Consider the following 19,164-nt stretch of genomic DNA (forward strand, 5'->3'; position numbering starts at 1 on the left):
TGCCATAATAAATGCAACAAATGCAATAATCCTTTCTTTTTCTAGACCTGTACAACGTAGGGAGCTCCTCATCGGCTACTCTCCTACAAGTAGACATTGGCGAATCTTCCCCAAACCCTCGTGATGATCATTTGGGTAAGATGACGATCCGTGCGCCAGACAGTTTCATTTTATCTTCGTGGCATTTCACTCTCCCAGCCAGTCGGGGCAGAGATAGTTTTATTTCGTTTCCCTTGAGTGGCTTTGCTTACGTATCGACGCACCGCCTAAAACTCTGGTGTCTCTTTTGACTGGGACCTTTAACTGCGCAAAACGGTGCGTCACTCAGCGAAGTTTTTCCATGGGTTGCTCGAAAGGATTTTTCTGTAGTGCAATTTTAACGGGGAGGAATCAATTCCTGGTTTCACTGTGCTATTCCTCTCCTTAACATAGACTTCTGTTCACATTTACCCCTAGATATTTATGTCTTTGGTAACGGCCATAACATCAACACAGAAGCTATTAATGAGCTGGCTTCTCACAAACCCAATGAGAGACATGGCTTCATTTTGAAGGACTTGGATGAACTGAAAGAGGTCTTGGAGAAGAGTTTGGGTAATCTGAATTTGCATTTCACTCATTTCATGACTAATGATCGACTTGGTCCTGACACACTACGTTTTGTTTTCATGCAAAGAAAGGCGTTGCGGGTTTCTATCTTTCATACTCATACAGCTCTTAATAGCAATAACACTTAGATTTATATACTGCTTCGTAGTGCTTTACAGCCCTCACAAAATGGTTTTACAGAGTCAGCATATTGCCACCTAACCATCTGGGTCCTCATTTTACCGGCCTCGGAAGAATGAAAGGTTGAGTCAACCTTCAGCCGATCGGAATTGAACACTTGGCAGAATTAGCCTAGGCGTGAGCTTAAATGGACTCCAGAAGATGGTAGAGGATAGGTAGGGCTGGAGGAACATTGTCCATGGAGTTGCGATGGGCCGGACACGACTTTGCAACTAACAACAACAACAACAACTGCATTCTAACCACTGTGTCACAATGGTTCCTAATAGCAATAGCATTTAGACTTATATGCTTCACAGTGTGTTACAGCCCTTTCTAAGCGGTTTTACAAAGTCAGCTATTGCCCCCAACCACCTGGGCCCTCATTTTACCAACCTCAGAAGGATGGAAGTCCTTCCCTTGAGCTGGTCAGGATCGAACTACTGGCACACAGAAAAATTAGCCTGCAATACTGCATTCTAACCACCATGCCTCAATGGTTCTTCATAGCAATAGCACTTAGACTTATATACCACTTCACAGTGTGTAACAGCCCTTTCTAAGCAGTTCTACAGAGTCAACCTATTGCTCCCCCAACAATCTGGATCCTCCTTTTACCCGCCTCGGAAGGTTCAAAGGTTGAGTCAATCTTGAGCCGGTCAGAATTGAACTGCTGACACTTGGCAGAGTTAGCCTTCAATACTGCATTCTAACCACCACGTTACAACGGTTTTTAATAGCAATAGCACTTAGATTTATATATCACTTCACAGTGTATTATAGCCCTCTCTAAGGGGTTTACAGAGTGATCACATTGCCTCCAACAATCTGGGCCCTCATTTTACTGGCTTCAAAAGGATGGAAGTCAATCTTGAGCTGATGGGAATCGAATTGCCGAACTGCTGGCAGTCATCAGTCGGCAGAATTAATCTGCAATATTGCAGTCCAACCACTGTGCCAATAGGCAGTCCTTAACTTACATTCTTTTGTTTAGTGACTGTTCAGCACTGGAAAAAGTGATTTATGGCTGTCATAAATATGAACCAGTTGCCAAGTATTCGAATTTTGGCCACGTGACCATGGGTGTGCTGTAACGGTCATGTGAAAACGGTCATAGGTCACTTTTTTCAGTGTTATTTTAACTTCAAAGGGCCACTAAACAAATAAGTAACTGCTCAAGGATTGTATGTACACCTTTCATGTATTTTAACATGAGAAGGCATCCTCCCTGCCCTGTGGGAGCCCTTCAATTTTTTCGATCCATTTGATTCTGATCATCTTAATTGTTCCTATACTTATCATTGTTTTATTCTTCTATCTTTATTGCACTGTTAGCCATCCACTCTGGATAGCAAGATGGGCAGCATATGAATGTAATAAGTAAATAAAAATAACAATAAAAGCATTTCTCCAGTTATACCATCCACACCAGGATGACAATGGGTCATGTGGCTTTAAAGCAAAACAAACTAACTAAAAATATTGGAAAGATTTCAGTGGAGAAAGGGTTAGGAATCTGGAATCCACAAACTTTTCAGTATGAGGGTATGCTCTTACGACTTTGCATGGCCTCATAGATCTAAGAATAATCATTGACGATGGCTCAGTTATTATTAAATCTCTTGCATTTTCCGCTGAAATCTCAGAAGAACACTGTTATCTTTATGAAAAGAATCTTATATGTTTATAGAGATTCTCGGTCATCCAGGTCATGGTTGTCCCAAAGGTGCTTCTTTGCAAGAGGCGACTGGACTTTCTTGTTTTTCTATGAAGATGTTCTGTTTCTGAGTCAAGAAGCTTCTTCAACTCTGAAGGATAGTGGGGAATGGAAGGATTTATATTCCTAGCAGACAGCTGGTCATTTGCCTCTTTTTAAAGAGTTGCTGAGTCCACTTGGAGGTTTATCTGTGTCCTCAGGGTCACCTGAGTCCTCAGTCATCTATCTCCAACCTACAACACAGTCCTTTAAATAGTTTCACTACTCAGGTGACCCTGAGGGCACAGATAAACCTCCAAGTGGCCTCAACCACCCTCTAAAAGAATGCAAATGACCAGTTATCTGCAAGGACCATAAAGCCTTCCATTCCCCACCATCCAGTCAGAGCTGAAGAAGCTTCTTGGATAAGAAGCGAAACGTCTTCAAAGAAAAATAAATAAATAAATAAGTTGCCTCTTATTTATATTCCTAGCAGACAGCTGGTCATTTGCCTCTTTTTAGAGAGTTGTTGAGTCCACTTGGAGGTTTATCTGTGTCCTCAGGGTCACCTGAGTAGTCATCTATCTCCAACCTACAACACAGTCCTTTCAATAGTTCCCAGATGGCTCTATACCCATTTTCACTACTCAGGTGACCCTGAGGGCACAGATAAACCTCTAAGTGGCCTCAACGACTCTCTAAAAGAATGCAAATGACCAGTTATCTGCAAGGACCATAAAGCCCTTCATTTCCCACCATCCAGTCAGAACTGAAGAAGCTTCTTGGATAAGAAGAGAAACGTCTTCAAAGAAGAAAAAAAGAAAGTCCAGTTGCCTCTTGAAAAAAAAGCACCTTTGGGAAACTCTTATACTTTTTCATTGTGAATGTTTATTTGGTGAGCTCGATATGCACCCTCTTGAAGTCTGGTGAATCTGTGGACATCAATTTAGGAGTACCAAGTTGCCAAACTCACTTAAAAAAACTTTCTCTGCTAGTGGTTGAGGAATAAATTTTGAGGAACTCCGTATAACAGTGGCCCCCAACCTTTTTTGTGCCACGGCCCGGTACCAGCATCAAAAAATGATCTGCGGCCTGGTATTGGCATCAGCACACATGACAAGGCAAGGCGAGCCGAGCGACCGGCCAGCCAGCCGTCCCCCGCTTCTCCCTGCCACTTTCAACTCCTCCTTTGTCCCTTGTCGATGGGCTTCACTTCGGGACGGCTTCAGGACGGTCGCTCGGCTCGCCTTGCCTTGCCTTGGGTGCTGAAAGAATCCTCGTGCCTTAGTTTAGTTCGAAGCCCCTTTGATGAAACTAAGGCGCGAGGATTCCTTCAGGACCCAAACGCCGCTTTCCAACCGGAAAAGGTCACCCGGAAGCACTTTCTTGTCAAACAAGATGGCGGCGCCCAGCAAACCAGTGGCCCGGTAGGAAATGTTCCACGGACCGGGACTGGTCCGCAGCCTGGTGGTTGGGGACCCCTGCCGTATAAGAACTGTCCATTCACTTTAGTCTGTTTCCATCTTTTTTTTTTCTCCCAGTCTAAGGGTGTCACTTGTTTCCAACTTGCTCTACTGTCCTTCCTGGGAATCCAGAAGTTCCACCTCTCTGTCTCCCTTCCAACCTGCTCATTCCCTCCGGCTTTTTTTCTAGAAAGTTCCACCTTCCAAAAACATGTCTTTCTATTCCCAGATGATGGTGAATCTTTGCCCATGTGTGGTTTCTCCCCGGGAGAAGAAGCAGTAAATGACTATGAAAAGTATCCCTGGTTTGCAAGGATCGTCATCAATGTAAGACCAACTAGCACCCAGGATCGATAAATAATTTTATTCAGGCCATACGACCAGCAGGAAAAGCATTTTTAACCAAAATCCAGCCAATCCAGTAAAGATAACCATAAAATGTGACCAGAGAAAATATCAAAAGAGAAATCTGTCTTCCAACCATGGAATGAGACAAGTTTCCTAGACCATTTCATTTTTGGGATGGATACCCAAAATGAAATATTCCAAACTTCCAATAAAGGAGACTATTTGTAGCTCGGGGTTCAAATAAGGGGTCTTTGGTACTCTCTGAGTTTGCTTGTTTTCTTGCAGATGTCTCATTACTTTAACCAGATAATATCATCACTAGCATTGATGACATTACCTAGTTAGGATAATGAAACTTCTGCAAGGAGACTATCATGCCCCTTTCGGAATCTGATTCGAAGGGGGAAGCCAAACAGCTGACAGGGAGTGGGAGTGTGACTCCATTGGCTGTGGAAGAAATTGGGTTAGGGCAAAATCCGGCTGGGCAAAGCAGGGGAGAGGTAGAGCAAGGGAGAGGGAATTCAGAGGAAGACCCAGGCCCACCCCCCTCTTCATCCTAGGTCATGCAGGGAGGAACGGAGAAGGGAGCAACATGAGTTGCATGGCTTATGGGGGAGGAAAGGGCCCTGATTCCCTTCATTAGCTGCAGCTGGGAACACAGTATTTAAAAAAGGAAGCTGTGCGCAGCAAGCTGTGGGGAGCAAACGTGAATTTATCTTGTAGCGGCTTATCTGTGTTCATGGTGTCTTCCCAACTGTCTGAGTTTTGCCATGCTTTCTAGTCTGAAATTCCTTCTCCTGCCCTGTCAGGGGGTGGGCCCTGTCAAGTTAATTGCTGCAGCTTGATTTGTTTGGATTTTTAGTTACAGTTTGTATGTATTTTGTTTTGGATTGAATTTCCTCCAGTTAAAGGCTGTTCCTGGGAGAGTTTTTCTCCAGCTGAAAGTAACCTGGATATTGGGGGAAAAGTTGGAGATAATAAAGGGACTCTTCTTGCTTATTTGACTGTGTTGCCTTTGTGCCACATCCCGGGTCATTACAAAAACAACCAAGCTCAGAGAGCACCAAGGACCCCTTAATCTGTATTTCAAATGCAGAATTTTGCACATAACTGTATAGCAACAAAATGTCTGGCAGAATTCACTTCGTTAATGCTTTACCAAGGCAAAATGATATTGTGTCATGTCTAAGAAGGAGCCCTTTAGTAAAAATGTCATTTTATGGGATCTGGTTTGCTTTCCTTAACTGTCTTTGTTGCTTTCTGTGAGTGTGAGGTTGGTTCTAAGGTACAACTCTGTGTTTTTCAAATGTGGCAACTTGAAGATGAGTGGACTTCAACTCCCAGAATTCCCCAGCCAACATGGCTGGGCTGGGGAATTCTGGGAGTTGAAGTCCACATATCTTCAAGTTGTTGAAGTCAAGAAGCATTGTTTTGAGGGAAGACTGCTGCTGCTCTCTGTGATCCCAAGATGATTTTCATGTCTAAATTTTAGGAACTGCAGCAAGAAATCTGCAAGGGAGTCATTGTCTCTGACCAGGACATCTTGACAGCAGCCCACTGCTTGGCTGGGGTTAATGGGATTGAAGATATCAGCGTCATCCTTGGTAAGCCAAATTCTCGTGAGGGCATGGAGATGGAAAGAACGGGTGGATTTCTAACTGGTGAAAAAAGATTCGACTGCTTTGTTCTTCTGCCATTAACAGACCCTCAGTCTGCAGCCCTGTACCGGGCCCGTGGCCCATTGGGAAGCGGGCCGCACAATCTGCGGTCAAGCGCATGAGCGTGCAAATCTGCACTTGTGCAAGCAGCCTCCATGCACGCAAAGCCATCCTGTCAGCCAGCCTGTTGCTGGCTGCCGTAGAATGGGGGGAGGGAATTAAGGGAAAGATTACATTGCAGCTTTGCAACTTCTGTTAACTCCCAGGCCAAGTCCGTTAGCTCTGGTATGCGGTTGCCTAGCTACAAGGGGGTTGGGCCAGTGGTGGGATTCAATTTTTTTTGACTACTGGTTCTGTGGGCGTGGCTAGGGGGCGTGGCCAGGTAACTTGGTGGGCGTGGTTTTTTGTTTTGCTTTTTGCAGCAGCACCCTCCCCATATTTTGGGCCTTCTGGGCCTCAGAGAAGCCTCCTGAAGGGGCCTGGTTCTTTGCTCCCCAAAGGCTTCCCTTGGGCTCAGAAAGGCAGAAAATGAAGCGTAAGAGGGGGGGCTCCATTTTTCGTCTCCCTGGGCCTCAGGGAAGCCTCCTGGGCAAAGCTGTAAGTAAGCAAGGGGAATCCCGGCACAAATGATCTTAGGAACAGCTGATTGTCGGGAAGGGGAAAAAATACCTTAAGGAGTGACTGGGCGGGCGAGTGCCAGGCGGGAGGGACAGGGTGAGTGAGCATCGGTAGGTGGGGTAAGTGAGCGAGCGGTGACCAGGCGACCAGATCGGGGGCGTGGCCAGCCAGAAGGTACTACCGGTTCGGCAACCCATGCCAAATCCTTGCTACCGGTTCGGTAGAACCGGTGCAAATCGGCTGAATCCCACCACTGGGTTGGGCTGTATACTGTGTTTGAAGTTGAGGTACTCGTGCAGTTTCCCTCATAGCTTGCTTGAAACCATTTGCTGTCAGTTTGTTCCTAGTTAAAAAAAAAAAAATTAACTCCATAGATTTAGAGAAAAATACACCCTCCACTGTCAACGGTGTTGCTGGTTCGTAGAGCCGGAAAGATTGGGGACCGCTAATTTAACATTTCTGTGGGTCCATTATTATAATGGCCTCCATCATCTGTGAAGGTTTTCAGGAAGTTCACTTTTTCTCTCTCTCTCTCTCTCTCTCTCTCTCTTCTTTAGGAACCACCAATTTTGCAGTAGCTGAAATCCGACTCCACCCAGAATACAATAGTCAGAAAGTAAAAAATAAGCGCACCCCGGAGTTCTACGATTATGATGTTGCTCTGATCAAACTCAAAGAAAAGCAGCTTCCATCTTTTGCAAGGTGAGCTGAAAGGAGACTGAAGGTCGGAGAATGCTGTAAAGGTTAGGTCCGTTATCAGATGATGTCTCTTGAGTGGCACGGTTGGCCTAGAGGTGGAGCTCTTGCCTCACAATCAGGAGGCTGTGAGTTCGATCCTAGGTAGAGGCAGATATTTCTCTCTCTGAGTACAATGAGAATATATTTGCTGACTATAACTCTGTATTGGCGACAGGAAGGGCATCCGGCCAGTAAACACTCAGCTCCATTCAGTTGCCCTGACTCCACCCCACAAGGGATTACGGGGTCATTAAATGACCAACAACAACAACATCAGATGATGTCTCTTTGATTTGCTAATTAAAAAACTGTAGGGGGGCTGAAAAACAGTGTATCTGTGTTCCCTAAGGCAAAAGGTATGGAGTAAAAAGGGTGAGAATATGGTTAATACTCTAGAAATAATATGATTCCAGGAAGGATGTACTTGGAAAACAATGGGAGACGAGTGTGCAAGACATTCTGGTTCTAACATGTTCAAAATGTTCTGGAACAAAACATTCTAAGCTATAGAGTTTTGGTCTGAATTCGAACAAAATAAAGGAGTTGATTCCACATAGTTTCTATCACTTTGCCATCAACGTCTCAAAACAAGCCTGCATTCTTTTCATTTGCTGCCAATTGGTTATGAGAATTTCATGGTTTTAATTAAAAATACTACACTTTGGCCAATATTTCTGGAGGCTGGGTGGTAGACATCACCTAGTATGGTCTATACTAGAGGTAGTGTATCTGTCCTTGAAGCTGTCTTCAACTTCTGGGTATTAAGTGTTGAATAGCATCAACCAGGTTATTCATCTGGATCAATTCTGTAGGTGGGGAGTGCAGTGGTTTACATGTTTAGGATGCAGGGCTGACGATCAGCGGACTCATGTTTGAGACCCCGTGGTGGCCTAAGCTCCGGTCACTTGCTCCAGCTCCTTCTAACCCAACAGTTTGAAAGCAGGCAATCATGAGTCGATAGATGAGTACACTTCAGGGACATGAAAGGAGCTACTGGAGATATGGGCAACATTGAGGTCACCAGTTGATCCTTTCACCATGGTAGTGCTTCTGACACAGAAGTACAATATGGTTCTTTGCATTGGGAGTGGGTGGCACAGAATTGGCCCAGTTTCCTTCCTTCTTGCAGGGCCAGTACCATCAGTGCTGCTTGGGAGTGAGCGGTATCCCGGTGGCCCCTCTATGTGGGGTGCTGCTGCAGGATGAGTAGAGTAGAGTAGAGTAGAGTAGAGTAGAGTAGAGTAGAGTAGAGCAGAGCAGAGCAGAATACAATAAAATACAACAGAATACAGTAGAATAGAAAAAATAATAGAATAGTATAGAAAATAGTATAGAATAGAATAAAAATAGAATAGAGAATAGAATAGAAAAAATAATAGAATAGAAAATAGTATAGAAAGTATAGAATAGAATAAAAAATAGAATAGAATATAGAATAGAAAAAATAATAAAATAAAATAGAAAATAGTATAGAAAATAGTATAGAATAGAAAATAGAATAGATTAGAAAATAGTATAGAAAATAGTATAGAATAGAATAAAAATAGAGAATAGAATAGAAAAAATAATAGAATAGAATAGAAAATAGTATAGAAAGTATAAAATAGAATAGAAAATAGAATAGAATATAGAATAGAAAAAATAATAAAATAAAATAGAAAATAGTATAGAAAATAGTATAGAATAGAATATAGAATAGAATAGAATAGAAAAAATAATAGAGTAGAATAGAAAATAGTATAGAAAATAGTATAGAATAGAATAGAAAATAATATAGAATAGAATAGAAAATAGAATAGAATAGAAAATAGAATGGAATAGGAATAGGAATAGAATAGAATAGAATAGAATAGAATAGAATTCTTTATTGGCCAGGCGTGATTGGACACACAAGGAATTTATTTAATTAATTTGATTAATACTTTCTTGACTCCTATTTAACATCTACATGAAGTTACTAAATAAGATCATCTATTGCCATGAGATGAAGATTCAGCACTAGGCTAATGGCACCCAATGATACACCTCTGCATTTAGCAAACTAAATGAAGCTGTTGCTGTCTTGTCTTGTTGCCTGGAGGCTGTGGGAGGCTGAACGGGAAACAATAGGCTTCAAATGAACCAAAGATGGTAAAGTCCCATATCCAAAAGGCTCCAAAATCCAGAACCACTCAGGCAAGACTGAGTGGCTCTGGATTTTGGAGTCTTTTAGATATATGGGACTTTACCATCTTCAGTTCTGGATCATCTCACAACCTATTGATTAAATGCTCTGAAAGAATCCTCCAAGTAGGAATAACAGAACAACAGACTTGAAAGGGACTTGGTTGGACTGCTAGTCCAACCCCCTGCTCAGGCAGGAAACTCTATACCAGTGGTGGATAACCTTTTTGGGCTCCTGTGCCAAAAATTGTGCGCTCACGTGCCAGCACCCAGAAGGCAATGCGTGCCCCCCCCTACGCATGCATGCGCAATACCCACCTACCCCCTTACCTGCACTGCACCTCACAGCTGATTTTTGGCCATTTTGAGGCCTTTTTCAGCCTTCCAGAGGCTTGAGGAAGGCTTCTGCAGGCTTTGCAGGCTGAAAACTAGGCCTGTTTTGTCACTTCCGGTATTTCTGGAAAAACAGGAAGTGATGAAATGGGCCTAGTTTTCGGCCTCAGAAACCTTCCTGAAGCCTCTGGGAGGCCAAAAAAGGCCTCAAAATGGCTGAAAATGAGCTGTGAGGTGTGCACAAGCACAATGAGGTTTGTTTGCCAGCAGCTTGCCTGCCGGCACAAATGGCTCTGCATGCTCTGTTCGCCATCACGGCTCTATACCATTTCAGGCAAATGGTTATCCAATCTCTTCTTAAAAATCTCCAGTGTTGAAGCACCTACAACTTCTGGAGGCAAATCATTTACAATTAATTTGTTCTGTCAGGAAATGTCTTCTTAGTTGTTCCAACCAGAAGCAAAAGAAGCCCTTACTGTTTTGTGCATATCCCTAATTGTATGATGCGAACCCCATCATGGGAGATATTGTAATGATCACTGTCCTTTCTGATAACCCCTTTCCTATAGACCAGTCTGTTTACCGTGCACAAGAGAAACCACTCGGATTCTGAGAAAGCCACATCCACAGACCACATGCAAGGATCACGGTAAGAGAAACCTAAGTGTTCAATTCTCAGTAGGCACAACAAACATTTTTAGCATTCCTCCCTTCCTCCCCCCCCCCAATACCTTCCTTGTGTTTTTCCCATGAGGCTCTGCCTTTTTGATGGTGGAAGGATCAAACATTTAGTTGCAACATTGGTTGTGACAGGAATTGATCAATCAGTTTGTTGCCTGAATCTAAAAATCATGGACTTGTTGTGGCCCGCCGGCGGCTGGCGGAGCTGGCAGCAGAGTCGGACAGTGAGGAGGTTGGGGAGGAACCCGGGCCAGTCCTGGAGGCTGAGGAAGGCTCGGATGAGGGCTCTGCATCAGAGGCAGAGATGGGGCCAGGGCAGGCTAGCAGTCATCAGCTGCCTTTGGGCTCGGACAGCAGCGAAGCAGGGGAGCTTCTGGAACCGGTTCCCAGCCTGCACATGTGCAGAGCTGCCAAAAGGAAGAACTCAGGGTTGACGTGGGAATAAGGCCGCAGGTGGATGATGAATGCCCCCCGCCATAAGGATTAAAAGAGGAGCAAAAGGGGAGGGGGCTTTTGCAGGAAACAATTTGTTCGTTCGTTGTGAAGATTTGTCTGTCTAACCTAGAGACTACGTGCCCAGCCTTTCCCTGTCAGCGCTGCATGTGGAAATATTTACCGGGCAGCTTTCCAAGATAGATAAGGTCTGAGCTAATAATCATGCCTTTGCAAGACTGTTTGCCAGGCTGTTGGCTGAATGTGAACATTCATTTAATAAAAGAGGTTTTGCTGGCATACAGAGTTTGCTTAGTGCTTTTTTAGGGAAGCCTAAGACAGAACAGGACTGAGAGGGAGTGGCTGGCCCAAAGTCACCCGGATGTCTTTTGTGCCTAAGGCAGAACTAGAACTCACCATCTCCTGGCGATTGGCCCAAAGTCACCCAGCCAAATTTCATGCCTGTTGCCTGAAGGACTAGAATTCATGGTCTCCTGGTTCCTAGCCTGGTGTTAAACCAAACTGACTCTCCGTTAGCACCCCTAGTTGTGAATTCAACGAACTCTTGATTTAATGGGTTAGTAGAAGGAAAGAGGTGTCTGTTAAAACCAAGTGTCTTTTAAATTGAGTGTTTAATAACAACAAAAACGAAAAGAGCAAGGCTGGTGTGCATTATCTTTTGTCTCCTCAATAGCTTCTGCTTCCCCCCAAAATCTCAGCTCTTTCTTTTCCTCCTTCTTACAACTCTCATCACTGCCATCAATCCAACGCGGTGTATCCCATCAGCCCTCCCCTCGCTGCTATTTTCCCAATACCTTCTCTCCTTTGACTTCCTCCAGCCACCCGAGATGTCCACTGTGTGCCCTAAGATGTGTCAGCATTCCAGCAAAACCAGATTCCAATCACTAATTCCGAGACAGGCATTTTCTCAACGTTTCTTTTTATTGGGAAAGTCGTACCGGCACATCTGGGAAAGCCTGAATCTGAGTGTTCTGGGTTTTCCCTCAGTAAATCAAACATCAAAACCCAACCCCTGCACCCATCAGTCCATCACATGGTCCAATCACCGTCTGTCCCAACTTGAGACACCTCTTCAACCACTCCTCCTCCAGGTGCAGGAATAACATGACCTTGACCGAAAAAAAGAATGCTACCGTATTATGTCTAACTACCAGAGGTAGCATTCAGCAGGTTCTGACCAGTTCTGGAGAACCACTAGCAGAAATTTTGAGTAGTTTGGATAACCGGCAAATCCCACCTCTGACTGGCCCTGCCCCCATCTCTTCTCTGCCTCCCGAGTCCCAGCTGATTGGCTGGGTCTTCTTTTGTTCCCCTGCACAGGAGAACGGAGCTGGAAAGCAGGTTAGTGGGGTGGGGAGGGAATGGGGATTTTACAGTATCCTTCCCTGACACACCCATCAAGTCATGCCCACCAAGCCATGCCCACAGAACCGGTAGTAAAAAAATTTGAATCCCACCACTGCTATCTACTAACACTCTTAAAAAAAATCCCCCCTGCTAATTTCCCAGGAACAGGAATGTGGTAGTGTGGAAGTTTCTGGCGTTAATATGGCTTCCAAAGTTGACAGTATGACTATTAAATCCAAAGTTTGCTACATCGAGGTGCATTAAATTAACTTTATGGTCTCTGGAACTACACACCTAGATTTGGGGTGACACTCCTGTTCTTTTTGCTACTCCTCATTGGTGTTTTTTTCCAGATGTATTGAGTAGGTAACATCTTGGGAACATGGGAGCAGGGTAAAGATTTAATATGGTGTTTCTCAACCGTGGCAACTTTCAGATGTACGGACTTCAACTCCCAGAATTCCTCAGCCAGCCTTACTGACTGAGAAATTCTGGGAGTTGAAGTCCACACATCTGAAAGTTGCCACGGTTGAGAAACTCTGAAATGCCAACACAAATGCATCTATATTGGACTTGTACAGTGGTGGTATGCTACTGGTTTGGCCCGGTTTGGCCAAACCGGTAGTTAAAAAAAAGCCTCCCGTGATCAGCTGACAGGAGGGAAAAAATCCGACAATCAGCTGCGCTTTTCTCTTCTTTGTCCTCTCAGCTGATTGCCCCTGCAGGTCTCAGCTGGCGTGGGGTAAGCTGTGCGCCAGCGTTAGGCAAAGCATGCCCACCAAGCCGCACCCATCAAGTCGGTGGTAAAACAATTTGAATCCCACCACTGGACTTGTACCATATTTCACAGAATAACAAAATAACAGATTTGAAAGGGGTCTTGGAGGTCTTCTAGTCCAACCCCCCCTGCACAATCAGAAGACCCCATACCATTTCAGGCAAGTGGTTGTCCAGTCACTTCTTAAAAACCTCCATTGATGGAGAGCCCCACTTTCTGAAGGCAACCTGTTCCACACTGGTTAATTGTTCTCCCCGTTAGGAAATTTCTCCTTAATTCCAGGTTGCTGGCATTCCGTATTTGTACACTGGATTCTACATTTGTCTATTGAAAACCTAGTTCTTCTCCTCCGTCCCTTCCTTATAGATTAACACTCCACTAATACTCGCTTTACGTGTATTGTTTCTTCTTCTTTTTTTTTCTAGAGGAAGAACTCCTGTATGATGGAAATATTCGTTCTCTTTTCATCGCCCCCTGTGAATACAGCAGTGGCCAGAAATCTGGATTGCTCCAGAGAAATGTGTGGATCAAGAACGGAGAAAAGGTGCTAACAGGGAACTAACTTTACTTCATTAGTAGTTCAGCAACAGTAATGGGTTTGCTATCCTATATAGGTAATGTTCTGGCCAAGGCTTCCGAGACCGTAATTATGCACACACTTATTTTAAAAGCAAGTCTTGTTTTATTGCAATGCTGAGAATTATTTTCTTTTTTTTTTTATTAAGAATTTTTATTTTTAAACATAGACAAACAAAACCTAAAACCATCTTCCAGTTACATACAGTCGGTTACAACTCTTTGGTGCTTCATCTCCATAGTCCTCACTTATAATTTGTCTGGGAATTATTTTCATTCCCAGCTGGTAATGAATCTCAAACAGTCCCTTGAGGTAAGCACCCACGTTTCTTTCCTGTGAAGTGCTGCCAATAACAGACGTGTCAAATGAACTAGAGCAAAAACCAACCAAAGTACGAAGAGCTTCAAGGATGAATGTGAACCGAACGAATGACTTTGCTTCCTGCAAAGATTTCATCATCTTTGCCTGTCCTTTATCCCTTATGGGAGGGGCAATCGCCTCCCAGCCTTACTCCCGAGTTGCTCCTTTTGTTTCAGCTGCTCTTCCCTTCTAGCAGCTCTGCGCACTGGGAACAGGCTCCCCTGGGTCCTCTGCCTCGCTGCTGCCAGACTCCAAAGGCTCTGAAGACAGCACCCCACTCCCAGATGGTCCTCGCCCCATCTCTGCATCGAACACAGGACTCTCATCCAAGTCCTCTCCAGACTCTTGGACTGATCCCCTGTCTTCCCCACTGTCTGATTCCGCTGCTGTCTGCACAGTCTGCCAGCGAACCACAACAGATAGTCCTCGACCTACGAACATTCATTTAACAACCATTCAAAGTTACGCCCGCCCTGTGATAAATGTAACTTAGGACCAATCCTCGCACTTAAAGCCATCAATCACAGAGTCCTGTGGTCATGTGATCAAAATTTGAACACTTGGCAGGTGACATGTATTTCTGATGGTTACAGCACGCCAGGGTCACGTGATCATCATTTGTGACCCTCCCGGCGGTTTTCCGAACAATCAAAATCAATGAGGAATTCCAGATTCACTTAACAACCACACAATTCACTTAATGACCACAGCAAAATAGGTTGTAAAATCAGACTGAATGTCAGTACCAAAGGACCTTCCATCCTAAATTATGGTCCTAAGTCAAGAACTACCTACTGTACATTGCAACTTCCTGCTATCAATGTCACATAAGTAACAAATCTATTTTATTTCTTTCTTTATTTGATTTGTCAATCGCTTACAAGACAATAGGTATAAGTATAAACACGAGTAATTTCCAGACCATCCTTCCCCAGCCTGCCTCCCTCGAGATAGAATAGAATAGAATTCTTTTATTGGCCAAGTGTGATTGGACACACAAGGAATTTGTCTTTGGTGGAAATACTCTCAGTGTACATAAAAGAAAAGATACATTCGGGGTGGGATCCGACCCGTGTAACTGTTCAGTAATTTACTATTTGCTGCGCATGCATGTGAAACGTGAGCTGTGCTGCCCGGACAGCTGAGCAGCGCTGCGCGCAGGTGTGCAACATTTGAAAAAGCGCTATTTTCCTGCTTTTTCAACCGCAACTGTGCCACGCAAAGCAGCTGAGGTCGAAAAAGCAGGAAACAAAGGACAGATAAGAGCCCAGTGGGCCAAAACAGCAGCAGACACAGAACCAGTTCTCTTCAGAGCTACCGGTTCTACAGAGACGGACAGAACCAGTAGAATCTCTCCCTTGGATACATTCGTCAAGAGTCAAGGATCATAAGGTACAACACTTAATAATAGTCATAGGGTACAATAAGCAATCAAATCATACTAGGAAACAGTCCATATAAATCTTAAGGATACAAGCAACAAAGTTACAGTCATACAGTCACAAGTGGGAGGGGATGGGTGATAAGGAGTGATGAGAAGATTAATTGTAATAGTAATGCAGACTTTGTAAATAGTTGGACAGTGCTGAGGGAATTATTTGTTTAGCAGAGCGATGGCATTCAGGAAAAAACTGTCCTTGTATCTAGCTGTTCTGGTGTGCAGTGCTCTATAGCGTCGTTTTGAGGGAATGAGTTAAAACAGTTTATGTCCAGGATGTGAGGGGTCTGTAAGTATTTTCACAGCCCTCTTTTTGACTTGTGCAGTATACAGGTCCTCGATTGAAGGCAGGTTGGTAGCAATTGTTTTGTTGCTATTACAAATACGTTGCCACTACGACTATCAGAGTTTTCCGACAACCATCGTAGCTCAGGTTCTGAAGATGCCGGGGTTTGACAGCTTCAGGACCTTCTGGATGTTTCTGGTGTTTAAATCCACGTCTCCATTTCTCTCTTCAGAAAATGGCCTGCAACCTGGATGCTGAGAAAGCAAAACGCTACGAGAAGGTTGCGAATATCTCAGAGATGGTGAGCGAACACTTCCTTTGCACAGGAGGCACGGACCCACGAGTGGACCCCAACGTTTGTTCAAGTAAGGAGAATTGGCCCTAAATCTTATTCCTTCTCTTTTAGGTCAAGGAAGTATAGAAAGTTTCAAAACAGCAAGTGATCTGGCCCGGGGTTAGATCCCCTTAAGGTCTCCTGCTTGAGTGCCCAAAGTGTGTGCGTGTGTACCTGCATCCATAATGCAATGTGTGTGTGTGACCTCCCCCGCCCCCTGCGCATGCGTGTGACCCCACAGACATCCCGTGTCTCTGTGCATTCACACATGCTCCGTCCTCCCCGCACATGAACGGCAGATACCTAACAGTCAGCGGGCTGGCAGGAGGCGCGTGCGCATGCGCAGTGCACCTGATCTGGGTCGACAGCTCGTGTACTGGCAGAGATGGCTCTGCGTGCCACTTCCAGCATGACATAGGTTCGGCATCACGCGATGATATACCAATCCTGACTTTTTTGCGCCTTGATGGGATGGATAAATGCGATCATAGAAAGAACAAAACAGAGTAATAGATACATGACATGCTGGAATCCTCACAGAGGTTTTTGAAACCCCGCTTTCTACTCCCTTGAGCTGTGTTGTTCGGGGGGGGTGTTGGAAAATCAGAGAAGGAACATTAACAATTCCATCCCTCCTCATTCATTACTTCAAAGCAGAAGGTAACAGATAACAGATAATCAGAGTTGGAAGGGACCTTGTAGGTCATCTAGTCCAACCCGCAGCCCAAGCAGGAAAACCTATATGTCATTTCTGACAAATGGCAGTCCAGTCCCTTCTTGAAAGTCTCAAGTGATGGCGCTCCCACAAATTCCGAGGGCAAGTTGTTCCATTGGTTGACTGTTCTCACGGTCAGAAAGGTTCTCTTTATTTCCAGGTTGAATCTCTCCCCTTGTTCGGTTTCCATCCATTATTCCTTGTCTGGCCTTCAGGTGCTTTAAAAAATAGCTTGACCCTTCCTCTCTGTGGCAGCCCCTCAAATATTGGAAACCTCTATCATGTCTCCCGTGGTCCTTCTCTTCACTAGACTAGCCAAGCCCAGTTCATGCAACCGTTTGTTGTATGTTTTAGTCTCCAGTCCCCTTATCATCCTGGTTGCTCTTCTCTGTACTTTTTCTAGGGTCTCAACATCTTTTGTATAATGTGGTGACCAAAACTTCATAAAATGAGAAACTTTTTTTTCGTGGTGCCTGAAATGTTTGGGGAACTGGCTTCTAGTACACCGTTCAGGGTTAGAGCTTTGCTGTGCCTAGCCAGCTAACTCCTACGCTAAGCTCCTTTCTTCTCTTGATTGCAGATGATTCCGGTGGGCCTCTCCTCATTCAGAGAAGGTTGCGTTACATTCAGGTGAGTGGTGGCTTGAGCTAAACCCAGCCTCTTCTTCTCAGCTAAACAGACCAATATTCCAACCTTCTAATGTAACTGGAAGCTTGTTTCCTCAAATCATTCATTAAGGGGGAAGATACATCCTACGGGTGTCAAACTCAGGTCGTCATGGCAGCATCACATGACGTATGGGGACTTATTCCCCCCTTTGCCAAACTGGGCGGGGCCAGTGTGTCACGCATCTGGCCCGTGAGCCGGGAGTTTGACAGCCCTGTCCTACAGCATTATTATTTGGGGTCCCAAGAGAATAATGGGCAGCCATATTGGTGGATGAACGAAAATATATATAGGTTCTACTTAGCTATTCTTTCTTCTCACTGGAGCAGTGTTTTTCAAACTTGGCAGCTTCAAGAAAGCAATAGCAATAGCACTTAGACTTATATACTGCTTTATAGTCCTCTCTAAGCCGTTTACAGAGTCAGCATATGGTCCCCCAACAATCTGGGTCCTCATTTTACCCACCTTGAAAGGATGGAAGGCTGAGACAACCTTAAGCCTGGTGAGATTCGAACTGCCCAACTACTGGCAATCAGCAGAAGTAGCCCGCAGTACTGCATTCTAACCACTGCGCCACCTCAGCTCTTCAACGTGTGGACTTCAATTCCCAGAATTCCCTCACCAGTGCTCCCAAGATTTCTGGGAGTAGGAATTCACCCCAAGGCATTGCCAAGCTTGGAAAAGCACACTGCACCGGGAGTCTCTCAAGCTTTACAGCCACAGTTCTTTCTCCATCTTGTCTCTCCTTCTGTAGCTGGGTGTGATCAGCTGGAGCGTGGTTGACACTTGCAAATTCGACAGCTCATTATTGTGCGACTCGGAGCCCGTAAAGAAGAAGTCCCCCCCGCATGCCAGAGATTTCCATATCAACATCTTCAAAATTCTACCTTGGCTCAAGGAGCAGTTGGGGACAGAGGTGGAATTCTTGTAAATTTGCTTTTCTCTTTGCTTTGTTTTAATAAATGGATCAAGCATTTCCCCATCCTTAAAACGGAATGCAATATTTACAACTGTGTATTCAATGCCAGGCAGGCAGGGAGGGAGAGAGGGAGGGAGGCGCACACCGGCGAATTGTTTTGGCCCTAATTGTGTGACATTTTAAAGCCAGAAACCTGGTTAAATAATGTGTGCTCCAACCCTTAGTGGTGAAACATAAGGAATCCAACCTAGTGCCATCTTGTTGCATGTGGACAGCAACTATCAGAATGTCTCATCATCATGGTAAACAGCCACCATCTTTCTTTTAAAGGTAAAGGTTTCCTCTGTCCAATCATTTCCAACTCTATGGGGTAGCAGTCGTGTCTGTTTCCTAGCTGAGGGGAAACAGTGTTGTCTGAAGACACTTTCCGTGGTCATGTGGCTGCTGAGGTGCGCAGAATGCTGTTACCTTCCCACCAAAGTGGTACCTATTCATTTACTTGCATTCGCATGCTTTTGAACTGCTAGGTGGACAGAAGCTGGAGCAAGTGACAGGAGCTCACTCGATTTTTTTTATTACTGGTTCTGTGGGCATGGCTAGGCGGGTATGGCCATGTGACTGGGTGGGCGTAGCTTTTTTTGCAGCAACACCCCCCCATTTTGGGGGCCTTCTGGGCCTCAGGAAAGCCTCCGGAGGGGGCGTTTTGGAGCCCAGGAAGGAAAAAGAATGGAACTTGGAAGGGGTGCGCAGTACAACCCACCCCCCTCTATTTTTGAACTTACCATCAGAACTTTGGATAATAAGTAACTCCCAGGTAGGTCTGTC

At 44.7% G+C, this 19,164-nt stretch overlaps 1 protein-coding gene across 1 annotated transcript in view; it reads left to right on the plus strand.

Moving 5' to 3' along the window:
- LOC113452771 (complement factor B-like) overlaps positions 1–18,416 on the plus strand; it is a 48,362-nt gene extending 29,946 nt beyond the window's left edge. The window contains exons 10-19 of the mRNA XM_087928567.1: positions 46–135; positions 457–594; positions 4,157–4,254; positions 5,768–5,879; positions 7,109–7,253; positions 10,355–10,434; positions 13,470–13,588; positions 15,938–16,070; positions 17,335–17,384; positions 18,175–18,416. Coding sequence (XP_087784693.1) covers positions 46–135; positions 457–594; positions 4,157–4,254; positions 5,768–5,879; positions 7,109–7,253; positions 10,355–10,434; positions 13,470–13,588; positions 15,938–16,070; positions 17,335–17,384; positions 18,175–18,351 — 1,142 coding nt within the window. The 3' untranslated portion in view covers positions 18,352–18,416. The remainder of the gene's footprint in view (positions 1–45; positions 136–456; positions 595–4,156; positions 4,255–5,767; positions 5,880–7,108; positions 7,254–10,354; positions 10,435–13,469; positions 13,589–15,937; positions 16,071–17,334; positions 17,385–18,174) is intronic.
- Positions 18,417–19,164: the final 748 nt, after the last annotated feature.

Source organism: Pseudonaja textilis, chromosome 2, assembly GCF_049901715.1.
Source record: "Pseudonaja textilis isolate UNSWEBS1 chromosome 2, rPseTex1.2, whole genome shotgun sequence".
NCBI lineage: Eukaryota > Metazoa > Chordata > Lepidosauria > Squamata > Elapidae > Pseudonaja > Pseudonaja textilis.